Raw genomic sequence first — 12,765 nt, 5'->3', positions numbered from 1 at the left:
ATATACGCATTCAATATGCACGCTTTCTCTCTAACACCGATACGGATCAACGATTTTGATGACATCATTCTGCACTTCAGTTTCTCATCAGAAGTGTCCCGCCCCCAACATTATAAAAATCCAGTACTAACAGTCAAGTAAGGCTTATCCCGGGCTGTGAGGTAAGCTAAATGCCATTGGCTTTTTAAAAAGGGGGCGGAGCAGCTCGATATGTCCCGCCCTGACTTCCTGTTTCAGTGGAAATGATGTCAACAAAGGACTTTATAATTCCTTTAAATCTTGTGTACTGACATCTACAGTATAAACTGTCACGTGCGCTGCATATCTATAACACGTAGTAATTATCGATAACGAAGGCAAATAGAACCAGTGCCTGTTCTGGGGAGGGACCGGATATCGTTAGCATTTTGAACACAGCCTTTTTAGAAATGAAGAAGTACGTCACGAAGTCGTTTAGTAGCTCATCTTGACGTACAGTATGCATAGCTTTAATCCGTGTGTTCTGATTGATCTGAGATAGCACAGTCTTGTCTAATCAGCCTGATTTCGCTCACGTAAGGGCTTACTGATGAGCTCAGGAACGAGATGATGATTTAATTTAAGTGGACTAAAGCAGCCATGTGGCTCTCAAGTCCAAGAGTGAGGAACATCGGTGTAAATAGCTTGTTTCTCATGATATTGTTATTGACTTTGTGCTTATTGATTTTGTGTGTGTGTGTGTCTAGCCTGAAGATGAGGACGAACCCTTCGTCCTGGAGGACACGTGCCTTTTGAACACAGAGAACATGGATGCGCATTCCTGTGAGACGTCCTCCCTCGCCAGCTCAGACAGTGGAGACCGTGCACACCTAAAGAGGTGAAAAACACACATGCACACATATATACATATACACAAAATACATAATTTGTCTGACTGACTGTCATGTCATGTCATTAGGACGTGGAATATATTCTAATGACATGAATATGTAAAGGTGACTTTACAGTAGGGAGTGAAAGATTAGTTCTAAAATTGATCGCGTGTGTGTGTGTGTTTGCAGGAGAAGGAAGGCGGTGGAGACTAATGCAACCATCCACGGCTCAGTTCTGAGACACAACGTGCTGAAAGGCATCTCGGCTCAGATCATCTCGGCTGCGGTGAGCGTCGAAGTCTCCGTTCATTTCTTTTCACCATTTTAGTTTCTCGCCGTCTGCTGCAGCTCCTGGACTGAGCTTACTATAGACTGCGAAACGAACAAGAAGAAGAAGAAGAAGCAGTTGTTTTCAGTTGTGAGCTTTCTGATTTTAAGCTGGTTTAATGTGGGCCATGTGAGGAAGTCATTTGGAGTGACAGACACAGACCACGCCTCCTTCACCATCTGGATCCAATTCATAGCCATTTTCAAACATCTTTTGCCTCACACACACACACACACACACACACACACTGTTCAGAATCGCTGCATTCAAATCTTAAATATTAAGAGAGGTGCTGATTCTGATTGGTCCGTTTTACACCTGTATTCAGAAACCCCGAAAAACTTCATCATCTTTTATGTTTTTTGATTATTTTTTTTACATTTCTTTCAGGACAAAGTTGATGCAGGCTTGCCAACAGCGATCGTAAGCATTCCTGATTCAGACCATATTCCAGTCTTTTGTGTTTTATATGATTCAGCACTTCCTCTTCTTGAGTGTGTGTGTGTGTGCGCGCGAATGAATCTGCTGCTTGTGTTTTCAGACCGTATCCAGTGTTATTGCTGTGGGAACGTCGCATGGCCTCGCTCTGGTGTTTGGTAAGCGTCAGTACCTTTAATATCTTTAACTCTCCATGGTTTTATACTGATTTATTAATTTTAGCATTATTCTCAAACCCACAATATCATCACAAAACATAAACAGGAAAGACGACAAAGCAAAGGCAAGCAATAGGTCACACAACTGTCAATGACGGGGTTCGCTTTGTCGGGTTTCACTTCATGTGAGCCCGAAATAGGCCATGGGGTCATTTTATTGTATTGTTTTCCTGACCTGTCCTCTCAACAATCAAAAATCGGGTAGATGAAACAGCTTGTTTTATTTCGAAAATCGACCCGAAAGAATAGACTGCCAGGAGCGACTCGATCAGAATGGCGTCTAAAGACGTTCTCAATCATACGGAGCAGTGAGACATTGAGTAATCCGTGTTCCAGTCATTTCGCTGTAAAACAATCCCAGGACGCTAGTTATCTCATGTTAACCCGAACAAATCTTTCAAGTGAAACGTATGCATCTACAGTGCTTTTCATAAGTATTCACCCCCCTTGCACTTTTCCCACATTTTATCGTGTTGCAGCTTAGAAATGGGGCTTCAAAAGGGGCGAATATTTATGAAAGGCACGAGATTTTGCGGCCGAAGCGTGGCCTGTCTAGACTGCGATTATAGTTTCGAGTGCAGGTTTTGGGATTTAAATAATCCGAGAAGGATATTTTCACCAAAGTTTGGATGCGAAACAGGGCGACACGGTGGGGTAGTGGGTATGGATTTCCTGTGTGATTTCCAGCTTGCTCCCATCTCCCAAAAAACGTTCCAGTAGGTGGAAAGGTTATGCTATGTTAAATTACCCCTAGGATGAGTGTGTGAAAGAATATGCGTGCGTTGTGGGGGGACTTAAAGCTTAAAATTTCCCACACTCTAAAGAACTTTCTAGTTTGCTCATCATGTCTCTTAATGTTTTTTATTTTTTAAATATTGAATAATTGTGTGCTGGTTACAGTACATTTATAAGCTAATATATAACCAACTGTACAGTATGTAATAACCTGTTGTGGACTGTGTTTCTGATTTGCCGTGTCCTGGGTGGAATGATCAGGAAAAGGTAAAGTAGAACCCACTGTGGTGGTGTGTGGAAGCAGCAGGCAGTCTGTCCTGTCCATAAGCTTAATGACGACTGTGGATTTTCAGCATGCTACATCATGGCTGTGTGTGTTTATTCTTTTAAAACAGTTTGGCCACAGGAGGTTCCTTTTGCTAATGGCATGATCTCTGGTTGTCTGTTGTCTGTCGGACGAACGTCTCGTTCGTTATCCGAACACTGCACTTTGTTGCGAGCATGTTTCTCTTCGGATTTTTCAGCAGCTTCTTTTCTATCACCCTTCTTCACCTGCTAGCTTGGATAACATGCTGAGACTTGTCATGTAACTCGTTATATAGCGTTTAAAAAATCTCTGAAACTTTGCGCAGAGCTCTGTGTTATGAGTATTATGGGATATTACAGATCAGAACCAGGCGCTGAGGCTGTGCTTGGGTACCACGGCGACGGGGGCGGAGTACGGCGCAGTGTCAGCTCTCACTATTAACCATGATTGCACGCGTCTGCTTTGTGGCTTCGCTAAAGGACAGGTACGACAAAACACAGACACACACACACACACACACACACACACACACACACACACACACACACACACACACACACACACAAGCACTCATTCTCATTCTTTACAAAGTCTGAGTGTTTGACTTTATTGTCAAATCAAGTAAATGTTTTTTAAATGTAAGCCTTTTCTTTTCTTAACTACAGTTAACTAGTGCCTGTTCCTATTTTTCTGCTTCCTGTTCCATGTCTTAATGTCCACTGTCTTTTTATTCAGATCACCATGTGGGATTTGGCAAACGGGAAGCTCCTGCGCACCATCACCGATGCCCACCCACCCGGCACGGCCATTTTGCACGTCAAGGTAGACATTACTTGACCGTCTGGTGTACACGCACATGGAACTTTTATATATATATATATATATATATATATATATATATATATATATATATATATATATATATATATATATATTTATATATATATATATATATATATATATATATATATGTATATATATATATATATATATATATATGTATATATATATATATATATATATATATATATATGTACATATATATATATATATATATATATGTACATATATATATATATATATATATATATATATATATATATATATATGTACATATATATATATATATATATATATATATATATATACATATATATATATATATATATATATATATACATATATATATATATATATGTATATATATATATATATATATATATATATGTACATATATATATATATATATATATATGTACATATATATATATATATATATATATATATATATATATATATATGTACATATATATATATATATATATATATATATATATACATATATATATATATATATATATATATATATACATATATATATATATATATATATATATACATATATATATATATATATATATATATATATATGTATATATATATATATATGTATACATATATATATATATATATATATATATATATATATACATATATATATATATATATATATGTATATATATATATATATATATATGTATACGTATATGTATATGTGAAAGAAATGTGAGCCTCTTTTTTTGTTTTTTTCTCTGTCACTTTTTTCAGTTCACAGATCTGCCGACGCTCGCCGTGTGTAACGACAGCGGCGGGTCTGTGTTTGAACTCTCATTCAGGTGAGAGCGCAATAACCAGCTGGAATTTGAATACAGGAAAGCACATGTTTAAGAGTTTAAATTAGCCATCAACAAACAGGTATTAACAGTAGAACGGGTGGACTGCAGTGTGGATGTGGATCCTATGAAGTATTAAGTGAATTGAGCTGTACATTTAAAAAAAAAAAAAAAAATTTATACGGTAGCGTGAATCGGATCACCATCTAAATGTGAATCACCATCTAAATGTGAATCACCATCTAAACATGAATCACCATCTAAACATGAATCACCGTCTAAACATGAATCACCATCTAAACATGAATCGAGTCACCATTTAAACATGAATCAGATCACCGTCTAAATATGAATCGGATCACCGTCTAAACGTGAATCACCATCTAAACACGAATCACCATCTAAACATGAATCGGAGCACCATCTAAACATGAATCACCATTTAAACATGAATCACCATCTAAACATGAATCGGATCACCATCTAAACATGAATCGGATCACCGTCTAAACATGAATCGGATCACCGTCTAAACATAAATCACCATTTAAACATGAATCACCATTTAAACATGAATCGGATCACCATCTAAACATGAATCGGATCACCATCTAAACATAAATCACCATTTAAACATGAATCACCATCTAAACATGAATCGGAGCACCATCTAAACATGAATCACCATTTAAACATGAATCACCATCTAAACATGAATCGGATCACCATCTAAACATGAATTGGATCACCGTCTAAACATGAATCGGATCACCGTCTAAACATAAATCACCATTTAAACATGAATCACCATTTAAACATGAATCGGATCACCATCTAAACATGAATCGGATCACCATCTAAACATAAATCACCATTTAAACATGAATCACCATCTAAACATGAATCACCATCTAAACATGAATCGGATCACAGTCTAAACATAAATCACCATTTAAACATGAATCACCGTCTAAACATGAATCACCATTTAAACATGAATCACAGTCTAAACATGAATCGGATCACCGTCTAAACATGAATCGGATCACCATCTAAACATAAATCACCATTTAAACATGAATCACCATCTAAACATGAATCACCATCTAAACATGAATCGGATCACCATCTAAACATGAATCGGATCACCGTCTAAACATAGATCACCATTTAAACATGAATCACCATCTAAACATGAATCGGATCACCATCTAAACATGAATCGGATCACCTTTCTTGTGTCTTATCCAATCACATGCATTGACGTAAATGATTTATCTGAAGGCAGCTCATCGGACCAGCGTCTAACTCCAGGGCTAGAGACATTCGCTCAGAAAACAAAGGGTTTTCACAGACTTTTGAAAGTCGACGCTGAATACAAAATGCTTAAATAAAAAATGCTTAAATGGCAACGTAAACAACCCATTGATCGTGCTTGTGCTAGAAAAGTATTTAAAGAGGGTTTCTATAGCGCTTTTGTTTTCACATAAGAGGTGACTCATGATCGGTGTGAGGTGCAGGCTGCTGGTGTATCTTGCATGAATGAAATTGAAGCAAGTTGAAAACGAAATGCTTAAATACAAATGGACAGAGAAGAGTGTTTATTCTCACCGTGTCACATTTAACGCAGGTGTGTCTCATCTGTCCATGGCGCCAGTTAAAAGTGGTAACACGAGACGCCACTATGAAACAAAAAGAAACCACGTTGAATTGTGTTATCTATAGCTATAAAAGAATTGTTCATTGTTTTGCATCAAAAGGTAACGTGTCGCCATTCAGTCACGTGTGTTAGTAAGCAGGGAATCTTATGTGACCGAACCATTACACATTTTATTTATACAGTAGATTAGCGGTGTGTTTTCCTATCCGTCCATCCATCCATCCATCCATCCAACCATTTTGTAATCCTGTAGTCCAATTTCGGCTGTGGTACATTCTGAAGTAATCATGACGACGCCCTTTTCCCTCCTAAGTCTACAATCTTCGCAGTGAGATGTCTATCAGGCCAACAAATGAACAACGAACACGTTAATTAAGTAGCAAAATCTTTGCTTACACTGCCAGTTTATTTCGCCTGAACTAAGCTGGAAAATATGCTCTTTTAAAACAAACACAGAAGCTGTAGCTTGTAATCGTGTGTAATTGTGCAAACATTAAGCTAAATGAGTATAAAATAAGGTTTATGTTAAAATACTTTTCATGTATCATGCCAGCTACATCAGAGACAGAATGCTGGCTAACACAGCTGAGGAGAATTTCCCGCCGTCCTTTATTTATTTATTTATTTATTTATTTAAACCTCAAGTATTGATGAAAACATTGAACCCGTCCACTTTATTGTTTAATGTGGAAGTAAATAACCAGTTGCGCTTTTTTCTGTGGGACTTTCCTAGCTAGTAACAATTGTGTGAAGTGCTTAAGAATGAACTGGTGAGGCTTAATTAAGTAGAAAAGCCAGTTAGCTTACATTGCTAATCAACAGATGTAGCTAATATCAGCCAACTGCTAAGTTGGCTATCTGGCTAGTTAGCTAGAGAGCATAGAAACTGTTTGAAGTAATCCTTGTCTGTATCACTTGTCATTTTGGCAACACTAGTTAGCTCACACAGACTTTTGCACACAGCATAAAGAAAAGTCATGTAGAATCAGTTCAGAGGCTTCTTTAATACCACCCTGGCCTGAGTACACAAACAAAAGCAGTTTTTTCCCCCCTCAAAACCAAAGCTAATAGTAATTTGTAATACTATTTAAAATGGCTGTGTCATTAGCTAAAAACAAGCTAGCTAGCTAAAATAATTGACTCGAGGTTTTCCACAAAATGTCTCAAACCATCCAGCCCTGTGTGTGAAATGGCGCACTACTCCATATTAGCTACATAGCTATATACGTGTATTAGCTGTGTTGTTTGGATACTTTATGTGTCTGAAACGAATAAGTGTACGATTTATGTAGAAGACTGGGGATATCCGATTATAGCAAAAGGAACAGTTACTTCATGAGATTATTGTATCGGGTTTATAGTTGTGCTATACTTTCTAAAACGCCTACAAATGCCAAGAGTTAAGGCTAGATTTGATTCCTAAGTCTGATCTGCATTGTGTGCGCTCTCTCTCTCTCTCTCTCTCTCTCTCTCTCTCTCTCTCTCTCTCTCTCTCTCTCTCTCTCTCAGCAATTTACTAATTTCAGAAAGATGCAAGTGCAGCTGCAAATTGCAAATGTTGCAGTATGTAATAACACTTTTGGCCAGCAGGAGGCAGTAGAGCCTTATTTTCCGGAGTTCTCCTCTTAAAGAGTGACTCTACCTCGTTAGGGAAAAAGTCCACTGACCTTAGATGGCGTTTTACCATTTCGCCGTATATTCGTGACGCGCAGACGTCTGTGCTGTGCTGCCCATATTGTGTGTACTCTAATCGATTTTGAATCAATATGATGTCTTCATTTCTTGAAATGATATCTGCTGTAAGATTGGACAGTGATGAGGATGGACAATCTGCCTTATTTTCTGTTTTAGATGATATGCCGTGGGTTCTGAATCATCTCTCTGTCCTGTATAACATGGATGTGTGTGTGTGTGTTTGTGGAGCTGCTGAGTGATGGAACAGCCGCTAGTAATTTAGCGATCACTGCTATCATGCAGAGTAATGGGTTTGACTGCAGACTGCTGAAAGCCTTGATGATTTTATTTGTCCTCTCACTCTCATTTTGTCTCAGTCCCTGTCTTTTTGTATTTTTTTTTTTTTTACCTCTCTCTTTCTCAGCAGGAGGGTGATGGGGATGAGGACATGTGAGTCTCGGTGTTTGTTCAGCGGCAGTAAGGGGGAAGTGTGCTGTATTGAGCCGCTGCATGCAGCCCCTGAGCTTAAAGACCATCCCATTACTCACTACTGCCTGCTGGCCATGGCCTCACTCACCAAGGTCTCTCTCTCTCACACACACACACACTTATTCTCCCTGACATACTTCGACACATTCTCACCGTACTACACAATAGGTATGTCAAATGTATTTTTTAAAAAGTTGCCTTCAAATATGAATTACTGGAAATATTAAATATGAAAGAACATCAGCAGTAGAGCTACACTATGTGTTCATGTCACACAAACCACTGAAGATGGTCTCTTTCTTAAATCCTCTGTATCAAATGTTTAAAAAAAAATCTTTACTTATACTAAAGGTCTGTCATTAACTAAGCATTTATGACATCATTATATTCAGCGGTCCCTCCAGGATCTCGCAAAAAAACAAAAACGAACGCGAAATCAAGCAAATGGTGCAATATTCCGAGGCGCTTGCAATTTTTCAAAATCACCGCAGATTTTCCGCAGATTCGGGCCAAGACGCGTCACGTGACGTCATCAGAGCACGTGTTCAGCCGAAGCCCTCTTCGATTCACATGCGACGGACACGAGTACAGCTAAAAGGTCTCGTTTACCGACAAACATCACTGCGAAAGACCGCGCAGAACAATGCCGTGCGATTGCAGTTTTGCAAGTAGTTTTCTGCAAAAAAAGAAAAAAAACTGCAGCGAGATTGAGCATTTTTGGTCGCAACAATCACACAAAACTCACAAAATATATATCCTTAACTACAACTGAATTAACTGAAAGTTACAAGAACTCCTGTGTGGGCGTGTCACGTTTGCGTACTTTTGTTTATCTGGCAACCCGTTGATAGTGCTAGTGTTAGAAAAGTAAGTAAAGAGAGTTTCTACGGCGCTTTTGTTTTCACACAAGATATGACTCATGATGTGTGTGTGTGTGTGTGTGTGTGTGTGTGTGTGTGTGGTGCAGGCTGCTGGTGTATCTTGCGTTGGTGAAATTGTTCCACCATAATCATGTATTATTTAGGTCCTTAGTTTAGGCAGTGAAGCCTAAACTAGATCAGATTAACGCTGACATACTGAAATATTTCAATTCAAATGCCCTCTTTTTCACTTTTGGTTCTTTAGATTATATTCACTACCGGTCAAAAGTTTGTGGACGCTCGACTGAAATGTTTCTCACGATCTTAAAAAGCTTTCGATCTGAAGGTGTGTGATTAAACGTGTGAACTCGGTGTTGTAGACAAAAATATAATCGTGCCGACGTGTTCATTTCTTTCATTAGAAAACTATAATTTTATTTACAAAAAAATCTTTTTTTTAAACGGACGACTCGGAGCGAAATATTCCGATGAGAGTCCAGCGTCGGCGTGAACTCCTTTAATACTGTTTAAAAAGCATCTCAGGGAAATTCCTCAAGAAATCGGTCGAGAAAACGCCAAGAATACATTTCTGGAAATTCTAGGAAAAAAGGGCGTCTACTCTGAAGAAAATACGAAATTATTTTGATTTATTTTGTATTTTTCATCACAACATAATTCCCATCGTTCCATTTGTGTTACTCCAGAGTTTTGATGACTTTATTATTATTATTATAAAATTTGGGGGGAAGATAAAAATAAAGAATGAGTGTGTTTAAACTTTTGACCAGTGGTGTATAAATAATATATATATATATACCTTGTGATTGAGGTGCATGCGACAGGGAAACACATCATCCACACATTTCAGAAGTGTATACAGTACAGAAAAAAGAGAAAGTTTCCTGATGAGAAGTGGAATAGGTGATGATCACGCGTAAACAAGCACCTGCTGATATTTCATTTCTCATTCCGCGCTCCTCATTACACACGCAGATACGCTCACACACACACACACACACACACACCTTCCACCTCCTTCCTCCTCCAACACCGGCCTTATACTCTCTCACACACACACACACACACACACACACACACACACACACACACACACACACCTTCCACCTCCTTCCTCCTCCAACACCGGCCTTATACGCTCACACACACACACACACACACACACACACACACACACCTTCTTCCACCTCCTTCACACTAACACCTGCCTTATACGCTCACACACACACACACACACACACACACACACACACACACACACACACCTTCCACCTCCTTCCTCCTCCAACACCGGCCTTATACGCTCACACACACACACACACACACACACACACACACACACACACACCTTCCACCTCCTTCACACTAACACCTGCCTTATACGCTCACACACACACACACACACACACACACACCTTCCACCTCCTTCACACTAACACCTGCCTTAGCTGATTACACTGTTTTCAATAGTCTCTCTCTCTCTCTCTCCTTCTCTCCTTCTCTCCTTCTCTCTCTCTCCTTCTCTCTCTCTCTCTCCTTCTCTCTCTCTCCTTCTCTCTCTCTCCCTCTCTCTCTCTCTCTCTCTCTCTCTCTCCTTCTCTCCTTCTCTCCTTCTCTCTCTCTCCTTCTCTCTCACTCTCTCTCTCTCGCTCTCTCTCCTTCTCTCTCTCCTTCTCTCTCCCCCTTTATCTCTCTCCCTCTCTCTGTCCTTCTCTCTCTCTCTCTCCCTCTCTCTCTCTCTCTCTCTCAGATCCTAGTGATTGGACTGAAGCCATCTCTAAAGGTCTGGATGACTTTTCCATACGGCAAGGTATTGTGCAGAATCATCATCATTAGCTGTGTGTGTGTGTGTGTGTGTGTGTGTGTGTGTGTGTGTGTGTGAGATTCTGATGTGCAATCTGCACTGAAAGACAGCACATTTATTTCACCTTTTTAACTCTTTGCCACTTTCTATCGCTTTCTCTCTCTCCCCCCCCCGCTCTTTCTGTCTCTCTCTCTCTGTCAGACGAAGCCACCCGAGAGCACAATACGTGCTGACACTTTTCTCATTCTCTCTGCATCATCGTCTCTCTCGGCCGTAGAGCTCCACAGAGAGGCGTAATTATTTTCCTCAATAGATCTTTTTTTTTTTCTCCTCCGTTCTTTCCCGCCATTAGACTGCCAGCGACAGAGAGCGTCGCGTGAAGCCTCGATGCTTGATCTGCACGCTTATGTCTGCCGGTAATGGAATGATAAGTGGCGTCCAGTCAGACTGGAGTCCTTCATTTCCTCAGAGCCTGGCTCACACTGATTGTTCCTGGGGGGAAAAAAAAAAAGAGTTTTGTTCACTTCAGTTCCCACATGCCGCCTGTGCGTTTGCATATATTTCTTTGTAGTTTTGTGATTGGCTCATGGGTGTGACGGTTCCGTTTTCATCTCGTTTTCTCCTTCCATACTTTTGCTTGCCAGTCGGTTGTTTTTTTAAAAATGTTATCTGATTGTTGTTGTTGTTGTGACTGCAGACAGACCCTGCCAGCGTGCCCCAGTTGGCATGGCAGTTTGTAGCTGCTCAGAAAGCAGTGAACCCCATCCTCGCCTTCTGCAGAGGAGACACTGTCCACTTCCTGCTGGTAAGAATAACGAGCATTACATCTGATGTACTCGGGAAGAAAGACCCGATTCGAAGACTCCGAAGGTTTCACTAGAGATTCACAGTGTCCGTATGAGCGCGGCACGGGATTTCGGTATCGGGTTCGTTTGTGATCCTCAAGCAGGAATCATTCACACGGGAGTCTCGAACGGATTTCTGTTCATTCTATAGGTACGCGCACTGCACAGGGTGCGGTATAACATGTGGAATATTAGCATGTTGTGAGACCTGTGTAGTTCGTTAGAAGGCAGCTCGAACACCTTTCAGAGATTCAGCTACAGACAAAGATAAGCTCCAGTATGTTCTGGTTGGAAATTGTTCACTAATTCGAGTGGAAAAAGAACAAGGCAGTAATATTTATATATAAAATATATTAAATATATATATATATATATAAAACAACTGCAAAGCATAGAGCTTTGTCACACCGTCACGTTGCTGATTATTTTCCAGTCGTGTTTTTATTTATATTTTTTGTGTATGAGGATCCCGTTACGTTTTTTAAGGACGCGTAATCGGAAAATGTGTGAAAACTGGCAATTGTGGAAATGATTTAAAATTTTTTTCGAACTTTATAGTTGTAAGGTCTTTAGAGGGTCACATCCCTTCATATTGAAAGACATCGACAAACGATAATACATGCTATTGCTGAAAATGTAGAGCGTTCGTAGAGGATTTGATTGATGTGTGTGTGTGTGTGTGTGTGTGTGTGCAGGTGAAGAAGGACGAATCTGGAACTGTCCATGTCATCAAACAGCGACAGCTCCAACTCAACTGTGACATTATCAGTCTGACAGTGAGTGCATCCCTCCCGGCCTTCACCTCTGTGATCAAATTCACACATTAAACGCATCTCTCTTTCTCACACACACACACACACACACA

The 12,765-nt window shown here is 39.6% G+C and overlaps 1 protein-coding gene across 5 annotated transcripts in view; it reads left to right on the top strand.

The window, feature by feature from the left end:
- vps8 (VPS8 subunit of CORVET complex) overlaps positions 1–12,765 on the top strand; it is a 111,662-nt gene that overhangs the window by 2,205 nt on the left and 96,692 nt on the right. For 2 of the 5 annotated variants that reach the window (XM_053676412.1, XM_053676408.1), the window contains exons 3-13: positions 726–856; positions 1,041–1,137; positions 1,570–1,602; positions 1,721–1,781; positions 3,237–3,361; positions 3,613–3,699; positions 4,486–4,553; positions 8,309–8,465; positions 11,002–11,061; positions 11,753–11,860; positions 12,596–12,676. In XM_053676412.1, the coding sequence (XP_053532387.1) occupies positions 726–856; positions 1,041–1,137; positions 1,570–1,602; positions 1,721–1,781; positions 3,237–3,361; positions 3,613–3,699; positions 4,486–4,553; positions 8,309–8,465; positions 11,002–11,061; positions 11,753–11,860; positions 12,596–12,676 (1,008 nt within the window). The remainder of the gene's footprint in view (positions 1–725; positions 857–1,040; positions 1,138–1,569; positions 1,603–1,720; positions 1,782–3,236; positions 3,362–3,612; positions 3,700–4,485; positions 4,554–8,308; positions 8,466–11,001; positions 11,062–11,752; positions 11,861–12,595; positions 12,677–12,765) is intronic. The other 3 variants (XM_053676411.1, XM_053676410.1, XM_053676409.1) reach the window with 3 other exon arrangements.

The sequence above is a fragment of the Ictalurus punctatus genome, chromosome 26, assembly GCF_001660625.3.
Source record: "Ictalurus punctatus breed USDA103 chromosome 26, Coco_2.0, whole genome shotgun sequence".
Classification (NCBI taxonomy): domain Eukaryota; kingdom Metazoa; phylum Chordata; class Actinopteri; order Siluriformes; family Ictaluridae; genus Ictalurus; species Ictalurus punctatus.
The sequence above is the reverse complement of the archived record's forward strand: the minus strand, read 5'-3'. Positions and strand labels throughout refer to the sequence as shown.